The sequence below is a fragment of the Schistocerca serialis genome, chromosome 2 (assembly GCF_023864345.2).
Source record: "Schistocerca serialis cubense isolate TAMUIC-IGC-003099 chromosome 2, iqSchSeri2.2, whole genome shotgun sequence".
In the NCBI taxonomy this organism is placed as follows: domain Eukaryota; kingdom Metazoa; phylum Arthropoda; class Insecta; order Orthoptera; family Acrididae; genus Schistocerca; species Schistocerca serialis.
In genome coordinates this window covers 853,538,289-853,564,650 of record NC_064639.1, presented here as the reverse complement: position 1 = coordinate 853,564,650, position 26,362 = coordinate 853,538,289, and the positions used below count along the sequence as shown (strand labels likewise).

The window sequence follows — 26,362 nt, the reverse complement described above, 5'->3', positions numbered from 1 at the left end:
GTAGCCGACCTTGGGGAAGATCAGTTTGGATTCCGTAGAAATGTTGGAACATGCAGAGGCAATACTGACCCTTCTACTTATCTTAGAAAATAGATTAAGGAAAGGCAAACCTATGTTTCTAGCATTTGTAGACTTAGAGGAAGCTTTTGACAATGTTGACTGGAATACTCTCTTTCAAATTCTGAAGGTGGCAGGGGTAAAATACAGGGAGCGAAAGGCTATTTACAATTTGTACAGAAACCAGATGGCAGTTATAAGAGTCGAGGGGCATGAAAGGGAAGTAGTGGTTGGGAAGGGAGTGAGACAGGTTTATAGCCTATCCCCGATGTTATTCTGTCTTTATATTGAGCAAGCAATAAAGGAAACAAAAGAGAAATTCGGAGTTGGAATTAAAATCCATGGAGAAGAAATAAAAACTTTGAGGTTCGCCGATGACATTTTAATTCTGTCAGAGACAGCAAAGGACGCGGAAGAGCAGCTGAACAGAATGGACCGTGTCTTGAAAGGAGGGTATAAGATGAACGTCAACAAAATCAAAATGAGAATAATGGAATGTAGTCGAATTAAGTCAGGTGATGCTGAGGAAATTAGATTGGGAAATGAGACACTTAAAGTAGTAAAGGAGTTTTGCTATTTGGGGAGCAAAATAACTGATGATGGTCGAAGTAGAGAGGATATAAAATGTAGACTGGCAATGGCAAGGAAAGCGTTTCTGGAGAAGAGAAATTTGTTAACATCGAGTATAGATTTGAGCTTCAGGAAATCTTTTCTGAAGGTATTTGTATGGAGTGTAGCCATATATGGAAGTGAAACATGGACGATAAATATACAAGAAGAGAATCGAAGCTTTTGAAATGTGGTGCTACAGAAGAATGGTGAAGATTAGATGGGTAGATCACCTAACTAAAGAGGAAGTATTGAACAGAATTGGGGAGAAGAGGAGTTTGTGGCACAACTTGACTGGAAGAAGTGATCGGTTGGTGGGGCATGTTCTGAGGCATCAAGTGATCACCAGTTCAGTATTGGAGGGCAGCATGGAGGGTAAAAATTGTAGAGGGAGACCAAGAGAGGAGTACTTTAAATAGATTCAGAAGGATGTAGGTTGCAGTAGGTACTGGGAGGTGAAGAACCTTGCACAGGATATAGTAGTATGGAGAGCTGCATCAAACCAATCTCTGGACTGAAGACCACAACAACAACAACAACAACAACAATGAAATAACTTCGTGTACACAATCTGACCATAACCTACAGTAATCTTTTAACATTATGACACGATTACAGAATTGGAGTAGGTTGAAGAGTTATAGCTATTACTGTGCGTAGGTCTTTACCACATCAGCTGCATTTTCAAAAGAATATAACTTCATCCATTCACCATAAATCATTTTGTACCAGAGGAAGATTGGTGATTGTCGTTAACAAGTTTCGCAAGAGAGGAAATTTCCCAGGCTCTTCTGAGCTGGATGATGCAAGTTACACCTGCAGAGATTCTACCTTATATGAGTGAGCTTGCTGTATGCTCTATGGCCAACCTTTCACCTTGTTTCCATTCAACTAATACAGCTAAGAAAGCCAACTTTGATTCTTTGCCATCTCTACAGCAAATCTCATGTGTAGGTGTAACGTTTATGTGGTCAATGAACTGCTGCAGCACACTATTGTCCTGCAGCCAAGTTAAAATGCATGTTCTTCATGATTGAAGATTCCTGGTAAATGGAGTGGAGGTGTGTTGAAATCCTCCATGAAAGAATTAGCAGCTGGTGACAACAGGAAACATATTGGTGTTCTGTCAGTTATGAAATGATTGGACAGTAAATCTTTCTTCTACTGGTTCTTTGATAAATAGGAAGGAAATCGTGAAGCTGACTCTAGCTTCACCCAGGCTGTTCTTAGCTGCTTTTAGGCTCTTGAAACATTTTAGAATTCTTGGCATTTTCACAGTGGCCAATTGTAAGTGTCAGTTTACGTGCAAGGTTGGTGGATGCATACTGACCTATATGTTTTTTGCAATGCTACAGCGAGAAAGTTAAATCTGGTCTTGAATCAGTCCTGGCTTCCAGCCCCCAAGAAAAATTAAATGGAAATGTTGTAACCTGTAAAAGATCTGTGCCTGAGGGTCCTAGTGATTTCGAACGTTGCAGCAGTTATGTTAAGCAGCTTATGTGGAGTATTGCTGAGCTGAAAAAGCATGTCAGAAACTGGAAAAAGTGTTAACACATTGGAGTTTTATAGTCATTGTTTTAAACTGCTGAGAACCTGTTTGAAATTAGATTGTGGGGAAATTGTAACAGACACACAGGTCATACACTCAGCAGTTCACAGTAGCAGGTGTTTGTCAAAGGAAACTCACAGATGAATGATCCTGAAGTTTACTGTCTGTTTTGAATGGCACTACAAGTCACACTAAGCAGCAAGTGCAAATGTAATCTGTGTGCACTGGGGGGTTTACATTTTGTGTGATGTCTTGACAATATAAGCCAAACAATATGGTGTGTTCCTTGAGCATAAAAGTGGAAGCCTTACTGGTGTTGAAAATGTCAGATATTGCCTTGGAGGTAGCTGAAGGTGGATGATAGGGACTGTCATCAAGAGCTTGCTATTTTATCTAAGGGCTCTGTCACAAGAGACTTCATAAATATCTCTACATCATATTCTTTAAGTAAAACAATGTGGGGTGGTACTTGTCTCAAGGCAAATATCTTCAGTGTCATTTCTGATACTTTATGACCTAATTATTCAAATTGTGTGTTTGTTGCAGTTTGTCACTTTTGCGTATCTGTGGCAGTATCTGGAAAACATGCCACAATAGTTTCCTAGACGCCTTGGGAACTGAAGTTGTGCCCTCACTGCGAACGATTCATGTTGAACACCCGAGTGTCGAGGTGCAGAGTCTGGACGTTGACAAGAGAATGTGGTATAACATTATTAATAGTCATGCTTTTAATTGTGGAAGAAGGTAGGTGGATCAATGTTTTTTAATTAAATTGTGGGACAAGATAAGTGGATCAATGTTTAATAAATATATCAGATATGTTACTCTATTATTAATAAACATTGATCCACCTACCTTCCCTGTAATTTAACTAAAATCATTGATCCTTTTACTCAGTGTGCCTTGACAGTTGGGCATTCAGTATGTATCACCCGCAGTGAGGGTGCTACTTCGATACCCAAGGTGTCTTGGAAATTACCCATGACACAATGAGTGTGGATGATTGAGGCATGTGCCAACATAAAATTCCTCTGATCAAGAATGAATATTTTTGGCAAAACTATTAGGGCACAAAGGTAATTGTACCAAATGCCTCTTAGAGATTCTAATACTTTGTACACAAGATGAATTTAGGAAGTATGATGCTGGAAAACCTTAAAATGATGTACATACCAACAAAATGTCTGTTGTATGTGGTATGCAATTTTCATAGCAACAGCTGAACTGTTATCAATTTTGACAATTCCCAGTGATATTTTGGACTGGAGAGGCATGGCAAAGTTGTTATACATTGTTTTGAATGACTTGTAGGAACGATAGACCTGCTGATTGTATACCATATTCCATTTCAAAGGTTGTGAAGTTTTCCTCACTTCCTCTGGTTTTAAGCTGATTTCTGTAGTAAGTTTTTAAATTTGTTCGTAGTGATTTTTTGAAAAATGTGTGTCACTCAAAAGTGCTCTTTTCTAGTCATGTTCTTCTGTACTAAAAACTGTAGCAGTAGTAGTAGGTGTACTTTATGGTACATTTCCATTTCTGCAATTATTCAGATAGCAAAGTGAAACAAAGAGAACAGGAAATAACAAGACGTAGTGAGATGTAAGTGTAACTTCACACATGTACTTACTGTTGGTGGGTATATAAGTGAGTGGGTTTCAATTCACTCTCCCAAGTAGAATGACCACTGGAGTACATTTAGTGTTGTTCATATTTACATATTTAGTGGTGTTACCCGGCCTGTTAGGGTATATAAGGAGCATGAACAGCTTCACTTATTGATTGATCAATGTGAAGGACATGGAGATGCTGCGTACTCATGTGAGACCATGTTATCGGCACCTGGCAGTTTGAAAGGGGTCTCACTGTGGGTCTCCATTTTGCTGGCTGGTTGACTCGTGTGATATCGAGACTTTTGGAAGCATTCTGGTGTGACATTGGCCTGATGTTGGACTGCGTGGGAACCTGAGGGCAGACATACTCATTAAGGTTCTAGTTAACCATGTCTGACTACCACAAGGGAGGATCATAGTATTGTACACCAAGTGCCTTGTAACCCCTTCACATCTGCACTTGCCATCTGAAACAAGTAATGAATTCTTTGCAACATTCTGTCATCCCACTCCATTGGTCAAAAACTAGCAGCAGCCAAAGTAGAGAATTACTGTCCCATGTGTAGGCTGCTATAAACACCACAGCACAAACAGCTGCGTTTTGTGTGGTGCCGTGACATGGAAGTGTGGTTTGATGAATGATATCATGTTGCGTTCAGTGATAAATTGTGATTCTGCACTATCACGGATGACCATAGTCAGTGAGTATGGCAGTGACCTGGGGAGAGGCATAGCAGTGTTAAGCCTGGTGTCATGGTATAGGGAGCCATCAGGTGTGATTTCTGGTCATGGATGGTAGTGGTTGAGGGATCTCTCGTGATAAATAACAATACATCACGGACATCCTGCATCTTCATGTCACTTGTCGTGCAACAATATTGTGGGCCACTTTTCAACAGTACAGTGGTACAGTGATCTTCCACAAATGAGAGCGTGTCTATGAAATGAAATGTTTGCGTGGTGTTGAGGTATTCGCATGACTGGTGTGATCTCTGAAAGAATTACGGGTGGGACTAGATTGGATGTCAACTCAGTCCCAATGCCAGTATCTAGGATATCGAGGCCCAGTTACAACATTTAAAGGAGAGGATACAGCAGGTTTCCCAGCCAAATCAGTTCATGCATATAGGTTGGAGGGACTGCCAAATCATTGATAAGTGGGTCATACCTCTTCCGGATGCTTGACGTATTTTGTCAAGCAGTCTATATTCACTGAGATGACAAAAATCAAGGCTTAATGATACGCACATATGCAGATAGCAATAGTATCCCATACACAAGGTATAAAAAGAGCAGTGCATTGGTGGAGCTATCATTTGCACACAGGTGATTTATGTGACATGATTATGGCCACACGACAAGAATTAAGACTTTGAACATGGAATGGTAATTGGTGCTAGACTCGCGGGACATTCCACTTTGGAAATATTAGGAAATTCAGTATTATGACCAAATTTCAAGCATTATCTCTTACCATAGACAACACAGTGGCAGACAGCCTCCATTTAACAATAGAGAGCAGCGGCATTTGCGTAGAGTTGTCCATGCTAACAGACAAGCAACACTGCATGAAATAGCTGCGGGAATCAATGTACAATGAATGTAACTATTAGGTCAGTGCGGCAAAATCGAGCATTAATGGTCTATGGCAGCAGGCGACTGACGTGAGTGCTTTTGCAAACAGCATGATATCATATGTAGTGCCTCTTGTGGTCTCATGACTGTATCGGTTGGACACTAGATGACAAGGAAACCATGACCTGGTCACATGAGTCCCAATTTCAGTTGGTAGGAGCTAATGGTAGGGTTAGTGTGTGACACAGACCACATGAAGCCATAGACCCAAGTTGTCAACAAGGCACTGTGCATGCTGGTGGTGGCTTCTTAATCATGTGAGTTGTGGTTCACATGGTATGGACCAGATACTCTGCTCCCACTGAAGTGATCATTGACTGGAAATGGTTATGTTTGGTGATTTGGGACCATTTGTAGCCATTTACGTACTTCCTGTTGCCGAACAACAGTGGAATTTTTCTGGATGCCAATGCATCATGTTACTGGGCCTCAGTTGTTCGCTATGGGTTTGAAGAACATTCTGGACAGTTGAAGCAAAAGATTTGGCCATCCAGATCACTCAACGTGAATCCCATTGAACATTTATGGGATATAATCGAGAGGTCAGTTCATACAAAAAAATCTTGTGCCTGCAACACTTTTGCAAATGTGGACAGCCACAGAGGCTCATGGGGTTTCCAATGACTTGTTGAGTCCATGCTACATTGGGTAGTAGCACTAAATCGGCCAAAAGGAAGTCCAAGCAATATTGGAAGGTATCCCATGATTTTTGTCACTTCAGTTTATGTGCCACCACACAGCACCTTGTGAGTGGTTCAAGATTTTAGTATTTTGCCTGCAATGTTAGCAACTCCATTGAAGTTTTCATTTTGAAGATAAAGAATTTATTTTCTTCTATTCACTGACTAAAACTGGTTGTTTGTTGTGCTGCTCTTTGCATATGCTGGAGTCCTGTTTTTACCAATATTTTTTATCCACCTACTGGTAGATTTTTCAGGCATCTTGTTTTTTGATGCAGCACAAATAATATTTTTCTTTTTTTTCAGATTTGGATCACACTGCAGATGTACAGTAAGTACATATTAATTATATGTAAAGTAATTCCATAAGCATGTAGCTAAAGTATAAGTTCTTCTGAAATGCTGAGTCATGGAATGCATCACATTAGGGAGTGTCATGTATTCTATTTGGAAAGGAAAAAAGAAAAAGAACCCTAGAGAATGGACCAAAGATGTCATAAGCCCATTATTTTAAAATGGGCATAAACATTAATCAACAACATTGGAAGTATACTCTTCCTATCATAGACTGGAAATAATGGAGTTGTAGAATAAAGACCAGAAGATCTTGTGCAACTACAGTTTGAAGATATGTAATATAACTACGCAACATATGTGGCTGCAACACGATTGGTATTCACAGTAAACGTGAGATTCCAATGCGATGGCTGTAATGACAGAAGCTGTATGGCAGCATCTGTGCACCTATCCAGTGACACTCCATTACTGTAACTGACTGCAAGCACTTCCAGTGGCATGTCTGTAGTCACGCGACACCAGACAACAAAATGGCCACTTTGGTCACATGCAGCTTTAGTGTCATTCGACAGGCAATGGATACTGCTGTGTGGCTTGTCACTACAGCTGTTGGATTGTAATTGCACCTTAAGGTTGATTGTCAAGATTGCTAGGAGGGTGGCCGGCCGGAGTGGTCGTGCGGTTCTAGGCGCTACAGTCTGGAACCGCGAGACCGCTACGGTCGCAGGTTCGAATCCTGCCTCGGGCATGGATGTGTGTGATGTCCTTAGGTTAGTTAGGTTCAAGTACTTCTGAGTTCTAGGGGACTGATGTCCGCAGAAGTTGAATCCCATAGTGCTCAGAGCCATTTGAACCATTTTGCTAGGAGGGTGGAATTAATTTTTCCTGCACAATATTTAAAATGTTGATAAACGTACAAACATAATTGAAAGTGGAAATGCATTATATATTTTAACATTGAAAATACACCCCTACGTGGTGGGTCAGAGAATCCTTGCCAGTGACTCCTGGGAAGCAAGAAAGGAACACAGTGAGAAGGGCAGCTGAGAAAGTGGTAGCAGGGGAGAAGATGAAATGGATGGAGGAGTGGACAAAAATGATGATGAGGGCAGTGAGGGTAGTAGGAAGGCTTGGTTAACAGTAAGAAGAAGTGCATGATGGAAAATGTCAGGATGATCACTAAAGAAGGAAAGTAAGTTAAGGTATTAACTAAAAGTTCATAGTCAGTATTATGTACTCACATTGTCTCTATACACACTCATATCATTTTAATATTATTTGTCATATTAAAATTATTATTTCTAAGGTAACTGTGATGTAAAAAAAGTACTGTGTGTCAAGCATGGTCTGATGTAAGAGAGATCAGATCAGATTAAATAACTGAAATAAAAGCCAATGGAAATATGAAAGTGGACATGAGCAACCTGGGGATGTAAATCAACAGATATCAAAATGAGCCTAACATGGATAGAAGTAGAGGAGCTATAAAGTGTGTGAAAGCACGGTAGGCAGCTGGACTCAATAAAATACATGTGGAAATAGTGAGAGCAGCTGGCATTGTTGGATTGCAGTAGTTTTGTGAGGTCATGAGAACAGTATGGCAGGCAGTAACTGAAGAAAGAAAAAAAATGAATCAAAGGTATTTGAGAAGATCTTGGAAAAAAGCATGTGGTAGGTAGTAGACTAACAGAGGAACATTATGGATTTACACCAGGAAGGTCGACAGTGGATCTGATTTTTAGTGTAAGCCAGCTACAAGAGACTATGGATGTGGTAAGTGTGGAAGAAAGCAGGCTCTTGGAAACCCATAAGAAAAAGGTGATTGGAAGGCTGATTATGATGAGAATAAAGGAAACATTTCAGAGAGGTGTGTGTTACTTAAAAATCTTAACTATAATCTAGCCATAGAACCCTCTAACAAAACAAAGTGTGCTCAATAATTGGAAGAAGCACAGTTTGTAGCTGTCTACAAGGAGGCTAGCAGAAGTGATCCACAAAACTTCTGTCCGGTATACTTGACATCTATTTGTTGTAGAATCTTAGAACATATTCTGAACTCAAACATAGTAAGATACTTCGAACAGAATGACGTGCTCTATGCCAACTAGCATGAATTCGGAAAAATATTGATCATGTGAAACCCAACTGTTTTCTGAAGTGACATGGATCAAGCGAGTCAGGTACATTTCTGACTTACAAAAAGCGATTGACAGTACCACACCTACATTTAAAGTGTGGTTGTATGGTGTTAAGTGAAATTTGTCACTGGATTGAAGACTTTTATGGTAGGGAAGACGGAGCGTATTATGTTGGATGGAGAGTGGTTGACAGAGGTAGAAGTAACCACGAATGTGCACCAAGGAGGTGTGTTGAAATCCTTTCTGTTCATGTTATACACTGAAGTGCCAAAGAAACTGGTACAGGCATGCATATTCAAATACAGAGACATGTAAACAGACAGAATGTGATGCTGCTGTCAGCAGTATCTATGTTAGACAACAAGTGTCTGCTGCAGTTGTTAGATCGGTTACTGCTGCTGCAATGCCAGGTTATCAAGATTTAAGTTAGTTTGAGCGATGGGACAGAGCATCTCTGAGGTAGTGATGAAGGGGGATTTTCCAGTACGACCATTTCACGAGTATACGAATATCAAGAATCTGGCAAAACATCAAATCTCAGACATCAATGCAGCCAGAAAAAGATCCTACAGGAACGGGCCAATGACGACTGAGGAGAATCATTCATTGTGACAGAAGTGCAGCCCTTCCACATATTATTGCAGCTTTCAGTGCTGGACCGTCAACAAGTGTCAGTGTGCGAACCATTCAACGAAACATCATTGATATGGGCTTTCGGAGATGAAGGCCCACTTATGTACCCTTGATGACTGCATGACAAAAGCCTTACACCTTGCCTGGGCCCAGCAACACCGACATTGCACCGTTGACGACTGGAAACGTGTTGCCTGGTCGGATAAGTCTCTTTTTCCAATTGTATTGAGTGGATGGAAGTGTATGGGTATGGAGACAACCTCATGAATCCATGGAACCTGCATGTCAGCAGGGGTCTGTTCAAGCTGGTGAAGGCTCTGTAATGGTGTGGGGTGTGTGCTGTTGGAGTGATATGGGACCCCTGATAAGTCCAGATACAACTTTGACACATGACACATTGGACTTGGGCAATTCCAGCAGGAGAAAGCAACACTCCACATGTCCATTGTGCATTCTGGTGGACGGGGGCAATTCCAGCAGGAGAAAGCAACACCCCACATGTCCAGAATTGCTACAGAGTGGCCCCAGGAACACTCTTCTGAGTTTAAACACTTCCACTGGCCACCAAACTCCCAGGCATGAACATTATTAAGCATATCAGGATACCTTGCAACATGCTGTTCAGAAGAGATCTCCACCCTGTCATGCTTTTATGCATTAGTGGACAGCCCTGTAGAATTCATGGTGACAGTCCCCTTCAGCTCTACTTCAGACATTGAGTCAATGCCACATCGTGTTGCAGCACTTCTGCATACTTGGGGGGGGGGGGGGGGGCTACACGATATTAGGCAAGTGTACCAGTTTCTTTGGCCCTTCAGTGTGTATTAATGACTTTGCAGTCACTATTAATAGTGACTGCAAATTGTTTAGGTGGTGCAGTTATATGTGAAGTACTGGCTGAAAAAAAAAGCTGCACAAGTATTCAGTTGGACTTGAAAATTTTTAAGTGTTGTAAAGATTGGCAAATTGCTTTAAATGTTCAAAGAAATGAAGTTATGCACCTCACAAAATGAAAGGACATATTATATGACTAAAAGACCAATGAGTCACAGGTGGAAATGGTCATCTCGTACAAATACCTGAGTGTAACTATTTGTGGGATATGAAATGGAACACTCACATAGGCTCAGTCATATGTAAAGCAAGTGGTAAGAGTCCAGTTTATTAGTAGAATAATAGGGCAGTGCTATCAATTTATATAGAAGGTTGCATAAAAATCACTCGAGCGCCCATTCTAGAATATTGTTAGAGTGTGCAGGATCCATACCAAATACGACTAACAGGGGACATTGGAAATATACAGAGAAAGGCAACACGCATGGTCACAGGTTGTTTGACCTGTGAGAGTGTGTCACAAAGATGCTGAAGAAATTGAACTGGCAGACTGTTGAAGAGAGATGCAGACTGTCCCAAGAAAACTACTTACGAAGTTACAAGACCAGTCTTTAAATGGTAGTTGTAGGAATATACTAACAACCCCTACATATTGCACTTGTCGGGATTTTGAGGACAAGATCAGATTAATTACACTGCACAGAGAGGCACTTGAGCAATCATTATTCCTGTGGAATTGAAAGAAGCCCTAATAACTGGTATAGTGGGAAGTACCATGTGCCATTGAGTTCAGTGATTCACAGAATAGGGACATAGGTAGAGTAGTAACTTTCACTGTTTATTTCTTGAGAGACTGAAAACTACTCTTGACCTGAAATAAAATCTCATTCACACAACAGCATTCTTGTTGTGATGTTTAAAGCTTACCCGGCATACTGATTGTTCCATAAAAGCACGGGAGAACTGCCAGGTATCAGTAACATTCTGCTGCGATATTTCGGCGCAGAGTCTTCTGGCAATCTTCAGGTGAATGCCACTGTAGTAGTACTCAGTAGTACTACAGTGGCATTCAACGTTACTGATATCCGGCAGTTCTCCCGTGCTTTTATGGAACAACAGCATTCTTATTGGCACAGCTACTGAATGACAATTCGTTCTGCACAATGGTACAAAGTTTGGAGATGATAATGACGTATAGAAATAGTTATGTATACAAAATCAGTGACCTCTCACACTAAGAATAAAAACAAAACTGTTCTTAATTTCAGATATAACTTCAGGGTAATGCAAATAGCAGCCAGAAGTTCACAAAAATACTAAGAAAATGTGCTGTTAGGAGTGCAGCAAGTCCATGCAAATGTTATACCAAGCATATTACACTCAAATTACACATGCATTGGCAACATGGTTCATGAAGAAAAGGCAGGTGAGCGAGAGGGTCGCTGCAAGATAAAAGTTCAAAGAAACATGCTAGGAATAACGAAAATGGATATAGTAAGGAATGAGATGGTAAGAGAAATAGTGAATGAGATGCCATTGCAGGAGACCATAGAAAAGACAAGATGGTATGAATGTGTTAAAAGAATGGAAATTATTAGGGTATCAAGACAGGCTCATGAAATAACAGGATGCAGGAGACCTAGAGAAAGACAGACAGGGGATTATGTAAGTCTACAGTCTTTCATATTGGTTGTTATTGATATTAAAAACTTCTGAGTCAATAGGACGAGTCATATCCCACTTCAGACTTCTTCACAGCATGATAGTTAAACCCCTTTGCTGGGATCTTCTTCATGATTCCACCAGTGTCCCCAACACTATTGAAAGACAGTGTTGCATTAACTTATAAAGGACTACTTTCCCGGACTTTTTGAGAGGGGTGGTGGTGTTGGGTTAACATATTCCGGTTGCTATTGGTGGACAGTCATTTATTGGGTAAATACTGAAAGCATATACTGACTTGTGGTATCCAAAATATTTTTATTGTGCCACTTTGGTTGTTTCCTGGTAACAGTTTGTTTCTTGCTTGTTGTGACTTAATATTAACTTACTTGATAGCGGGTAGGCACAAAGAAGCCTGTAGCTGTCATCCGTGTTGAAACTGTACTCATTCATCATTAGTATTACTGCTTAATGGACTTTTATTCTATAAACATTAGTTCCTCTGGCAACAATGGTATGTTTTTAAAAATCCATAACCTGGTTACATTCTTCTTGTGCTCCATTTCTGCTGAATTTAGCTTTTGTCTAAAACATGAATGGACTTTGTGTTCTTTAATGTGTCCTTCCAGATCTACAGAAGACCTGACAATACTCTAGGGCACAGTATTTGCAGGAAACCTACTTACATACAGGTATTTAGATACCCCTTTGGATCACCAGCACCCAGTCCAGAAGTAAGCTGCTCTGAACACTTGGTTTTTTGCAAGCATACCACATTAGTGACAGTAGGCAGTTGTGATCAAAGCTAAATTTTCTTAGAGAAGCATTAATCGCCAATTGCTATGATCTTTCCATAAATAGGGTCTTCAGATTACAACAACAACAACAACCTGCTGCACGTTCTGTAAGATTACTGTTTGTGTCTAGAGTAACTGACAGCATAGGCAGATCCATACGGAAGAATGGTTGGAAGACTATGTTCTTCAGTCGACACTAGATGAGACTGTTATCTTGTGTCGACTGAAGAACATAGTCTTTCAACCATTCTTCCGAATGCATCTGCCTATGCTGTCAGCATAGGCCTAGCCTACAGCAAATGTGCTTCATGGTCTCTACTCTTTGGGGTTATATGAAGTTATATGAAATGGTGTAAGAGTGTCATTGTTGTCTGGTGAACTCATATCAGTTTCCATTTCTCCAGTATTTTCTTGCAGTTCAGGTGAGGAGACTCTTTAGACAGCTTAGGAAACCAACCCTGGTTTGAAACATGTGGCCAGACACAGCCATGGCCTTCACCCTCTGTCTGCATTGAGGGCAGAGGGCATGGCTGGGTCTGGCACAGTTTGCACCTCTTGAGATTTCCCATTTTCCAGTTTTTACATTCCTGCTCAAAATATAAAACAGAGCTGAAGTAGTTGTGTGCCAGTGAGTGCGATCCTCTGATACGGTGCACCAGTTACTCATGTCAGTGACTGCTCCTTAAGTTCTTATTGAACTGATCCTTCCAGCACTTTAGATGAGTACCATGAGACCTTCTACTTGTGCTCGCTTCACTATAAAAAATTTGATGAGAAGGTATGTTATTCCTCATCTGACTAATCACATTGGCTTCTATACTGTAAATCTTTGCTTTCTCCAGAACAGTTGCGTGATATGAAATTATCCCATGTATCTCAGCTTCTGATGGTTGAAGTGTTGTTTCTTAACATCACGGCGATGTAGCGTTCAGGTTTCACAATGGTAGAGCAGGGTAAGGACAAAAAGTGCTTGATACACCGTTAATTTGGTGCATAGTATCATACACTATTCATTTTGTGCATAATATTGGAACTTTATTAAGGAACACCCTAATGTGTGAGACATCTAAAAGTAACATGAGCAGTACATTTTCTGTTCTCTGCATCCATTTCCAACAAGAAATTAGTTGGTAATCTAGTTACTACATAAAGAAAGTGATCTATTTGTTCCAAAATGTGCTGCAAATACAGATACTGAAATCCTGAAAGGCTAAAGGTATAGAAATCCAGAAAGGCAGTTCCATTAGCAAGTACCTTCTTTTTTGAGGTTTTGATGATTAGGTGAAAACATTCATATTTGTGTGGCAAGAATATAGCACTGAAACCGGGGCAGTAAAAGAATACATTGAAGAGCACGAACACCATACACATTGTAAGACAAAAAGGTAAAATTGGGAATTGCGGAACACCAAGGAGAATGTAACCAGGTTATTGACTTTTAAGAACAAGCACGTGCTTGCCAGAGGACATACTATTTGTAAAAGGAAAGCGAGTGAAGCAGTCAAAATAACAAATAACAAGCACAATTTCAATAGAGATGATGACTACAGGCTTCAATCTTTGTGGTTACCATCTATCATAGAAGTAAACACGGAACTACAGTAAGTGAGGAACATACGGAGACCAGGAAACAAGCAAGGCTGCACAACAATAACAATGTTTTGGGTTTCTCCTTCCCCTCCCCTTCCTCCCCATCAGTATCTGCTTTCAGTATGTATGTAATGGACGACAGTTCATCAATAGCAGCCCCGAAGATGTTTACTTGATAACTACACTATGTAACTGAGCTGACACGCCTCTAACAGCTGCACCTCTGTTGCTGGGTGAAAAGTAATTAGTGAAAGTAGGCTATTTCAAATGATGATGCTCACACCAGGTTTACAGTTCAAAGCACTTTAATTGCACTTTGATATTAAATAACCTCCTGTTTATGACCAGATTGAAACTCATTCACTGTAATTTAAGCACAGATAAAGGATAAGTCACATACTGCGCTTAATTGATGTCCTATAATGATGATTTTTAGATGGCAGTAATTTAACATTGAAATGACAAGAAAAGTTTTTGTGTGGAAAGTAAATCATTAACACATTCTCTAATTACTCCTTAAAGTATAACAGTCATATCAACACAAAAATCAGTGAACACAGTAAATAGCATTTAGAAATAACACAGTTCATGATCCAAAACTATCAGCAAAGTTAGCATTATTGAAGAGTAACACAGTTCATGAAACTAAGATTCCATAGCCAGTCATTGTCAAACGGTCACTGTACAAACTCTTGGACATGGAATTTAGATAAAACCTGGCACATTCTTATGACTTGTGATTTGTGCTAACTCTTCTGTGTACATTGCGCAATAATTTTTGAGCACAGAACTTGCTCACATCACACCCTTCCAGAGACTGACGCAAATGGCTCCCAGCAGCCTTCCTTTTATAAGATGACATTGATTAAAAGTATATTTCTCTATTGCTTGCTGGAATTTTACAAGTTACAATAATACGTATGTTTCTGAACAAATGAATGGTAAAGAGAGATTCTTCTAAATGTGAACTTTTAGGTACAACAATAATTGATTTTGTACTATGCTGTCTAGTTTGCCAAAATATAGGATTCTACTTCAGTAACAATGTTTTAGATAAAAATTCTATTTACTCTAAAACTAAATGACTGCAAAAGTTGATAACATGTTTGCAGCATCATCTGTCTAGATACTTCAGTTATTTGTGTTTGCTTTTGAACTACTACTTCTGAAAGTTAGCAGTAGATATATGTTTACATAAGAACAGTGGTAATGAAGTTTTATAATACTGATATTTGTAATTAGCACAGTTTCTAGGTAAACTAATCACACCAATGGCCTATAATTAACCAAATGAATGTGATGGATAATAGTAAAGTTGGCTTAGCCCTGAGTTAATAATAAAGATTTTGGGTACCGTACAAATCATAAAAATGACACTGTTAGAGATATTTGCAAAAAATAAAATAAATATAGTTTTGGGGGAAGAAAAATGTAACATGGAAAGAATCCACCTGCTTTGTTATGCCTGTGAAACAGCACAGGTTTTTATAAGTGGATGTAAAACTCTTTCATCAGTATTCAGCCATCCAGGGACACCAGGGGTCTCCGACACCAGGGGACTCCTGAAGAAGTCATAGCAGAGGGGTTGAACAGTCAAGCATTGAAACTTGAAGAGGAATAGGACATGGCCTGACGACTCCGGTGATTTTATCATCAGAGACACATTGATTATTGGGCTGAAAGATTTTGTGAAGAAAAGAGGGCGAGACTGTGACAGGGTGTAGAGGGAAGCATGGTGAGATGACAGGAAAAGTTGGTGAGGTTTACATTCCGAACAGACCCAACCATGAGCTGAAAACTGTAAATGATTGTCAAGACACTGTTTAAGTTATAGCAAAGAAGGTGAAGTAGTTAAAAGCATTGGTTTGAATTCAGACCACTACCTATCACCAAGTTCAAGGTTAGATAAGTGTTTATAAATAAGAACTAATATCACCCAAAAAAGCTGGGCATATAGAAGTTTGTCTGGAGGAAATGATTTCAGTAAGCTTTTGGGAAAAAAAAACTACCTAAGTGTGGGGAACAACTTCAAATAGACAACATTCAGACTGCAGAAGAAACTATTCATTTTAAAAAGAAAATGGAAACATGGTCAGTGGAATGATAAGTGTTAAGAGTTAATTTTAAAGAGACAATGAGCTCAGAATCTCTGGAACACAAATAAAAATAAGAACAGGGAAAATTTTATAGAAACTTGGAAATTTGCCTAAAAAGGTCTCAAAAAGATCAGAGTACACCATATAAAAGATAAACTGTCAATTGAACCATATTTTAAGCAGAACAACTCGAGGGACATTTATAAAGTATTAAAAATAGATTAAAGAAGTCCACACACAAAGCTTACAGTTTATAGATCCAAAAACACACAAGACTGCATATAACAAATATTGGGAACTGAAGAATGTTTGTGGATCACTTCAAAGAACTACACAACTATCATCCACCAAAAGAAGAATTTAATTTCTGTGACGTAATCAAAATATGATCAGACCAAAGCCACCATCAATAAAGGAATTAGAGAAATTATGAAAAACAGCATCAAGACAAAACATTATACTCGGAGGTGACAAGTCATGGGCTCATTCCTTGTAAACACAGCCCCCACCAGCTTTCACATTGCCTTGTTGTCAACGTGGGTCTATGACTTCATGGGGTCTGTGCCACACACTAACCCTACCATCAGTTGTTACCAACTGAAATCTGGACTTGGGTGACTGGGCCATGGTTTTCCAATTGTCTAGGGTCAACCGATGTGGTCACTAGCCCATGAGAGCCGCTGCAGGCAGTGTTGTGGTGTAAGCAAAGGCACTCGCATCAGCCGTCTGCTTCCACAGCCCATTAATGCCACATTTTGCTGCACTGCCGTATCAGATATGTTCATTGTACATTGATTTCTTAAATGGAGGTCGTCGGATACTGTGTAGTCCATGGTGAGAGGTTATGCCTGAAATTTGGTATTCTGAGGACACTCTTGACATTGTGGACTTTAAGATATTGAAGTCCCTAATGATTTTCAAAATGGAACATCCCATGTGTCCAGTACCAACCACAATTCTGTATTCAGTGTCTTAATTCCCTTTGTGCTCCCATAATCACACCAGAAACCTTTTCACATGAATCACTCAAGTACAAATGGCATCTCTGCCAATGCACTGCCCTTTTATACCTTGTGTACATGATATTACCACCACTTGTATTTGTGTGTTTCACTGTCCTAAGACTTTTGTCACCTCAGTGTAGTTGCTGAATTAGTGACATCTTAGCTCCAACAGAAACTTGGACAACAAATAGCTTACCATCAGAATGAACATTGACATTAATACATCCACAACATAAAAAAGGAAGAAAGCAGATCCTGACCATTATGATGTAAAAGATGTTCTCCATTGCACGTTTGAAGAGTGCTGAAGGAATACTCAACCCGAAACTAAGAGAATATTGAGCAGGATTTAGGAAGGTAAGGTTTTGTCCAGAGCAGATACTAAATCTAAAGAATATTATAGAAATTGAGGAGGTGAAGACAGTGAAATAAGTGATAACTATTGTTGATTTTAAAAAGATATGTGACTCAGTTGATAGAAATGCATTAATCATCATCATAAAGAAATTTGGACATGATAATTAGAGATCTTCAAAAACTTTTAAAAGTTGAAGGAGGAGTTCTAAGGAAACTATGGGAACCTAAAAGTAATAGTAATGCTGAATACAAATTAGGACCAGAGAGCTCTATTTGATAGTGGAAAAGCTAACTGACATAATGAGGAAAAGAAGACTATAGTTTTAGGGGCACAAAAATTGAATGAAAAGCAAAAGATTGGCAAAGGATATGTCCAACTTATTGAATAGCTGCAAAAACTACATGGCTCACTGATATTAACAAAGTTACGGAAAACACGAATTAGAATGGTCATAGTTGATAACAGGATACTTTTTAGAGAAGCAACACAAAAGGCAAGATTTCAGGAAAGAAAAAAAATAAGGAAGTGGACCCAGGAAGAAAAGGAACAACAGTCGTGAAGGATGAAGTAAGTCTGGGAGCAGTGAAAATTAAACACAAAGAAGCGAAACCAAAGTTGAATTTTTGTGCCCTCCAAAACGGGTAGTCGATTAACATAGTTAATAAATAAGTGAAATAAGTTAAGGGACATTCAGAAAGTGTGTAACAAGGGAGTGTTCTGTTGCCACTTTTCATCCCTTCAAAGAATGAAGTTATGAAAGCAAAGAAATAAATAGGCGAGCACAATTGTGAGTCCAGTTTTATCACCTAATGAGGAAGTTATTGAAAATGAAAGTGCACTTATATGCAGTCAGTTTACAGTGTTTTTTGTTGGGTTGTACGACTGCATTTTAAGTGTAAAATTTACTTTCGGTGTAGTTTTCTTTATATTGGGGCACTTTGCCAACTTTTTTTTCCAGTGACTGAATTCCACACTTGAAATGCAGAGTCTGATCATCAGCAAGCTACCCATCTGTGGTTACCATAACATCATCTTTAGACTCCAAACATTTTTGCAGCCACAGATTTCTTAATACATGGTTAACAAAGTGAGACAATTACATGTTTAGAGACAGCTTACATAGGGATAACCAATGGGACAGCGAACTTGGACTACCTTTGTACACTGTTGTCATATCCTCTGGTGCATAAGGTGCTAGTTAAGTCAGTTGCTCATAAGTCAGAAGCAGCATGTGCCCAGCTGATGGATGCTGTCATCAGCACGTGACCAGTGTTGTTGCAGTGGTTGATCTCAGAGGTGGCATGTGGTTGCCGAGATTGTTCCCCCACACATCTGCTGCTCTGCATAGCAGCAGTCAAACATCTCAACATAAGACAAGCTGTGATGTGCCAGATTACCCTGTGGATTCTAAAACTGGAGAGATAACACAGAACCAGGCAGTTTAGAGTTTGCTACCCTTTCAATAGTGGAAGAGAGGGTGCTCATCTCCAGGCGGAAGCTACAGCCCAGCAGGAGGTCTGCTGGATGAAAGGCACTGAATTCACCACATTGGCCTTGCCACAAATTGCAGTGCTGCAGCTAGCTGCACTGAAGTCCCCATGGTGGGACTTGCAGTTCCATATAAATTTGTATTTGTTACACACGTAGGCAGCGTGCCGTCACAGGTTCTCCCTTGTAACTGGATGTCTGCTGAATGAATTCATTTGTGAATCAGGGCTGATTTGGGACCATTGACTGTTGATGACTTAATTTGTTGTGCTCTTCTTGTTTGCCAGAGCTGTAACACTGTCCAACTTCACCCTTAAGAAGTGCTAGCTAATTTATTTCCCTTTGTCAGATTCCAGAGTGAGCCTTGTAGCAGTGTAAGTCAGTCTTACTTCTTAGTGCAGGGTAACCACAATGATGGCAACTCTCTCCCTGTGACATGTTTTTCCATTGATGCCAGATGGTTCAGTGCCCCATAGTAGGGTGTTTCTCAGCACTCTTACCAGGCTTTTTGTGTTATCAGGAGAAGCATATTTTATCCAGCACAGCATTTGAAGTGTAGCGACTGAAGCTCACAGTGAAAGCCCCATATAAGATAATGAGATTAAGATCCTGCAAAGCAAATCCAAAACTGCAGTCTGGCAGAGAACTGATCAGCTGTTGCTGCCACAGCCATGTTTCACATTTTGGTAAAGGGGAACAATCACCCCCTTCCATGCTCAACTGTCAGTGATTTTATTATAGTATTAGAAAGTTACTGTTTTACTATTTGAGAGGAATACAGTGAGAAGACGTACCAATTGCTGTCCAAACACCACTTGCTGTAACCTTTGAGGCAGATTTTCACGCAGGACTATCTTCAGCCAACTGCTTTGACAATAGTTAAATTTCAAGCATGTTGTAGTGGACCGAGGCCTCATTAATAGTAACAAACCTGCACATAAAATCACTTTGATTCTTTCTAAGTTTCTATAACTTGGCCATTAGTGCTCGTTCTTTCCGCGCGCTATACGAGATTGGAATAATAGAGAATTGTGAGGGTGGTTCGATAAACCCTCTGCTAGGCACTTAAATGTGATTTGCAGAGTAGCCATGTAGTTGTAGACTGTTAACATTTATAAATGCAGTCCAGAGACCACTGCTAGTAACTATTCTATATTAGCCTGCTTAAACTATTTTATTTATGCAACGTGTTTGTTGCTTTGGAATGCCTTCTGTACACTTTGGCTTTGTTTTGCTGTTTCTAGACAAAAGTTTGCAGGATGTATACGACCCGGGACAACCAGGAGATCTGGGAAAAACCCGAAAATTTTTTCATCCGGGGGCAAACTGGGAAAAACCCAGGAATGTTTTAGAATTCTGGTGAATTTTTCATTGTTTTAGTTTTCAATTAAATTTTTGTATCTTTGAATGATAAGAACCGATAGTGTAACAAAGGATATTGCTTTATTTCTCTACTGCAGAATAATACTGTAGCAATAAAACATGAACGAGAGAAAAGAAAATGAAAATAAGACTTAGGTTGCAAAGGAAATGCGCCCTGTACAACATCAAAACACAGTGCTCATACAAGCGTCTGCCAACAGCAAAATGTGTCAAAGGCGTTAGGAAGACTGTGCAGTGCCTTGTGACAACAAATTGCCTCCGAGGAGCGTGACGTCACAACTGCTTACATTAGATTCGTTTGAGCAGTTGCGCAGTAGAGTCGTGCACGAGTACCTTTTCCTGCTTCTGGCTGCAGAATGGGACAGTTAACTGTATAAGCAATAGCAGCAAGCAGCCAGATGCTACCCGGAAACATTTTACTCACGCGCATAAGCTGGCAGATTCACGCAGGCCCAGATCTAGGGGACAGGTGGCAAACCGGGATATCTGCCCCGGGTGGTAATTCCGCGTGGGAGGGGGGGGGGGGGAGATTAATCAGATTCATATTCTCGACAATGTTTCCCAAAGCGCCTAGCATCCAGCGCACGTTGGTCTATCGATTGCTCATATGATTTTGAAACGGATCCCTGTAGGATTTTGAACAAATTCTAAGTTGATTTCTGAATGAATCATAAGTTGATTTTTGAATGCGTGCATAGTATATGGGATGTCTCTGCCAGGGGAATCCCCGTCGCATCTGAATAAAGCCGAACTGGTGAATGCCAACCGCTGTTTATAGTGATGGGCTAAACTGCGATTTTCCGATATCAGTGATTTCTGTGAATGCTACTTTTCAGTATCTGTTATTCTTAACTGTGATTTGTCGCAGTTAAGAGTCGCAGTTAAGGAACCTAGGTCCTGTACCCCTCCGCCACTGCTATTTCGGGACTAGTGCAGCAGGGGATACAACCCGTCGGCTTTGAACAATGACGTCACAAGTCGCCAGAGAGCATGTATTACAAAGATGAAAGAGCTGAGGAGAATGTTGAGAAACAAAGGAATGCGAGAGAGATAAACATTGATCTTGTCAAAAGCATAAGTGTTTTTTGACTTTAAAAAAAAAATATCTCACGAGATAGAATAAACTGATCCTACTTTATTAAGCAATATCTTGTCAAAAGCCGAGAAGCGATTCTTCTTAGTGTTCTAGCTCCCTGCTGCACTAGACCCCAGTTCTTAAGTGAATATTGTGCTTTGTGATATGAGGATACACTTCATTGAGCACATACAGAGATGTATGCTCATCCATTCTTAAGTAATTGATGTACGACTTGGCGTCTTCCACTGTAAGTTCATGTAACAAGTTTAGTTGAATGCTTTTATCGTGTCGTCGTAAAACCCACGGCTTCACCCATATTAGATTAGTTTTTCGTTCCATAGATCCGTGCTGAGGAGATCCTTGTGGATGTGGAACATGTCGATTTTTTAAGCTGAAATAACAATACTAATACTATGAATAAATACATCATTAGTTTCTATTAAAAAATTCGCCAATGGAGTAGGAGTTGGCCACTAGTAAGTCTTTCAGGCTCCTTTTAAACCGATCATTATTTCTAATTTTTTTATGTTTGCTGGCAAATTATTTAAGATGAGTGTTCCTGAGTAGTGGACCCCTTTTTGAACTAAAGTAAGTGCTTTTAAATCCTTGTGCAGATCCTTTTTGTTCCTGGTATTGTATATATGAACTGAGTTGTTTGCTGGAAAAAGAGATATATTATTTAGGACAAATTTCATTAAGGATTAAATATATTGAGAGGCAGTAGTTAGTATACCGTTCTTTGAAGAGGTTTCTGCAGGACGTCCGTGAATTTACTCCACAAATAATACGTATTACGCGCTTTTGGATTCTGGAAACTTCTGTTTCACTTCAAGACTTACCCCAAAATATTATCCCATATGACATTATGGAATGAAAGTATGCAAGCTTTTTCATTTTTATGCCGCCTATGTCTGCTAACACTCGAATTGCAAATACAGATTTGTTAAGGCGTTTCTGCAGTTCTGTGGTGTGCTCCTCCCAACTGAATTTATTATCAAGTTGTAATCCCAGGAATTTAAGACTGTCAACCTCGTATGTATGGTTCCTTTTTTTCCCCCACTTCTTTTCCGCATGTGCACACAATGCAATTGCGGTACGTGCAACTACTGCGGTTAATAACAAGTTGTTGTCAGCCATCTTGAACTTTGACGAAAAATTTGATGACAGTGTAAAACGCCTTCTAGCGCTACGTCAAAGATCTTTGTCAAATATATTTGAACCGAATATTTGATCACATCTTTGATCAAATCTTTGACAAAGAAATTTGATAGTGTAATACCGGCCTGAAGTTGTATTCTGGGAGTACGCGGAAAACATTGTGTACAAACATGTAATAACGCCTAACCGGAGAACCAACGTGGGAAAACTAAGCCGGGTTATTGTGGCAGGGTTAGTGAAGTTAACCGGAGAATAAGGTTTGACACTGGCAGGAATAGTTAAAGAATTAGTGATGACAAGGTTGTTTGTTAGGATGAGGAAGGAGAAGAAACGGTGACATCACACAAATTATCGAAAAATATGACGATTGGAAATTTATATAAAAATTTCGTACCTACTTTTCGATCTAATGCTTGAGAAGCTGGAGTGTATGAATGAAATGTGAAACTATTTCCTAACATAAAAATATTTGCTTGTAGGTGGCCTCATAGGTATTTGATATCGGTACTAAGTGAATTATATTCTGTGGTGTTATAAAAATGCCAAAACAGTCTTGTCTATTTGGCGTGTATTACAATTGCTGCCATATGAGGCAGGCCTATTTCGTTTTATGTAGCAGACAGTAACAAATACACTTAATCAGATGGAGAAACCACACCAGTCTTGGTTACTACTTGTATTAACAGCTTTTACAGTGTAAGACAACATTTCGTTTTTTCAAGTAGTAAAACGTTTGACGAACTTTGATGAGGTAATTGATTCTTTACCAGAAAGGAAAGCACGCCATGTAAAGCTGTAGCAAGAGCAGATAGAGAGAGAGGAAAAAAAAAAGCTAGGGCTCAAGGTTTGTAGAAATGTGTACTCTCTTGCTTGTCTCATGTTTTTACTGGTTTTATGTATCCTATATTTAATTTTATGTCACAAAACAGTAAGTTATTACCTAACAAGCAATGAAAAGTGCAAATTTTCTGAAGAGTTCTTGTTCTTCCGGTTACAAATAATCCCATCCAATATTAATTGCGAGTTTTTTTTTGAAGAGGGGCAGGATGTCAAACCAGCCGACTGGGAGCGGGAGAGGCACCACAGGACATTTTAATTTCCACTGTCTCGAATATTGTTTCATGGCATCCATTACAAAAATTATGTTTGAATTCCATAGAGCGAAATACAGTGACGTGCGATAGAAAAATGCTGTGTGAAGAGACGTGGCACTACACTTTGGCACACAAACGACCAAATAAAATGTCTCCCATTTTGTCGAACATGTATGTTTCATGTATCGGATTCATCAGAAAGATGGGTACTACAGAATGAACATTTTTAGTAAAGTCGATTTCTTTAAATTAATGGCGCCCTAACTCAAACGCTCAAGTGGGAAGGGTAAGGGGGGGGGTGGGGGGAGGTCGCCACTATCTTGTATTGCCCCTGTTCGGAAATATTGTCGGTTCGGAAATATCGTCAATTCCGGCTGATGCACAGAGCATACTGAGTTGTAGTGGGGAGGTGGGTAGTCTCCATGTGACCCGTGTTTACGTTTAGTGATTTTGCTGTTTCCTCTTCGTCTATTGCTCTCACGTCAAATGAAAACAAAACGGATTTCTGTGACTGGGAGCTATCAGGTGAATTAAAATATATTCACATAATTACAGATGGCTAAAATATGTTATTAGTTTGACTATTTTGTTTCCACCTTCTCGACAGTCAAGCATTAATGGCCTTGCAGAACAATGAAGTTATTTTTGTCGATTTGCTAAAGAAATTTGGCTTTTATTAATCTTTTCCGCTGAGACAGTCAATTTATTTGAAACGAAATGTGTAATTCCACATTATTGGCTAGTTTTAACTATTCGCTGAATTTCAAGTGCGCGTTTTCATGTTCTAGCACGTTTGGCATTATGCCATAACAAAGAACCAAACATGAGATAGTACAGTACTGGTACTCCAAGATTATTTACATCTGAATCAGGACATGTGAATGTGCACTTTAAGCCGAATTATGCATTTTAGTATGGTCAAAATATCCACGGGTGTACTGCTGGTCTACAGTGTCCAACAGGCACAATATTTGGGCGATCATACATGTCGCCATCATCAGGTGAACTGACGGACTGAGCTCCTGTGAACGTGCCGGCACGGAGATCCATACGCTATGGCTGCTGAGAAGGAACTGGGTTCGGTCGCGGTGGCGGCCGATTTAAATACCCTCCGCCCGCGGCGCGCTCCTCCCGCCGTCCGCGCCCCGCGCCACGGTCGCGCGGTGGAACAGATTGCGACGGCGTCTGAGATGACGTCGGTGTGATGGTTCTGTCCGCCGTGGTCGTCACAACTATACGTTTGACAGAGCCATCACACCGACGTCATCTCGGACACCGTCGCAATCTGTTCCACCGGGTCTAGTGTAGCAGGGGATACAACACGTCGGCTTTGGACAATGGCGTCACAAGTCGCCAGAGAACAGTTTACCATTTTCGCTTTTGCTGTTATGTTTGTTTCGTTTTTTTACTGATTGCTTAATAAAGTGGATCTGTTTATTCTAACTCGTGAGATTTTTTAAAAAAGCCAAAAAACACTTATCAGCTATTGAAGGGAGCTACAACACTAAGAAGAATCCCTTCTCGTTTGGCGACTTGTGACGTCATTGTCCAAAGCCGACGGGTTGTATCCCTTGCTACATAAGTCCCGTTCAACCTCGCGACCGTGGCGCGGCGCGCGGATGGCGGAAGGAGCGCGCCGCGGGCGGAAGATATTTAAATCGGCCGCCACCGCGACCGAACCCAAGACCGCAGACAGAGAGAAGCGCTGGAGACGCCGGCGCGCACGCATCTCTACACGCAGACGAGCGAACATGGCTGGACGCAGGAGGGGCAGCAAGATTGCGGCCGCGCTGGAACTCCTGGTCGATGCGATCGGGACGGACCGCGGACGCAGTCGGCGCCACAAGAAGAAGAAGAGCACGGAGCAGCAATGCTTCAAGTGCCAGAGGATGGGGCACATCGCTAAAGTGTGCAGGGGCCCTTTTGCGTGTCTGAAGTGTGCCGAGGCACACGACACACGCAACTGCACCAAGCCCCGCGACGCGGCTGCCAAGTGCGTGAACTGCGGCGGTGCCCACGCCGCAAACTCGCGCAGCTGCACTTACGTGCGGGGCTACAGAAGCAAGATGGCCGCCCCACGCCCTGCCGAGGTACCTGGCGTCGAGACGGACGTCCCACCCCCCTGCTCCCGTGGGGATGGTGGACCATGCCGTCGCGAAGCCACCACGGACGACGCACTGACCGTCTTGCACACCGCCCTTGCGGCCGAAAGGGCCGCCATGAGGGAGGAACTCGTGGCTGTTCACCGCCAGCTGCAACAGCTGCGTGAGGAGCTGCGGGTCCTCAAGAAGACGTCTGCCACCAACGCCAACTCCACCGCGAGTCGGCCAGTGGGGGTCGACGCCTCCACCCAGACGGAGCCACCTGCGCCGCCAGTTGATGAAACGGGCGTCGTAGTGGCTCCCATGGACATTGAGGTGGAGCAGCCTGCTCTCCCTCCCGACGGGGAGGTCGAGCCGCGGGCACACGAAGAGGAGACGCACACGGAGACACCCACAGCTGCTGCAGCGGGGACGGAACGGTGGACGCTCCCTAAGGACTCCATCATGGACCCTGCGCTGCTGCAGACGGTCGCGTCTCTTATGGACGGGACATACCAGTTCTCGAACAAC

The 26,362-nt window shown here is 41.0% G+C and overlaps 1 protein-coding gene across 3 annotated transcripts in view; it reads left to right on the top strand.

The window, feature by feature from the left end:
* LOC126458148 (protein archease) overlaps nt 1-26,362 on the top strand; it is a 109,637-nt gene that overhangs the window by 5,358 nt on the left and 77,917 nt on the right. For all 3 annotated transcript variants that reach the window (XM_050095003.1, XM_050095004.1, XM_050095006.1), the window contains one exon: nt 6,447-6,471. In XM_050095003.1, the coding sequence (XP_049950960.1) occupies nt 6,447-6,471 (25 nt within the window). The remainder of the gene's footprint in view (nt 1-6,446; nt 6,472-26,362) is intronic.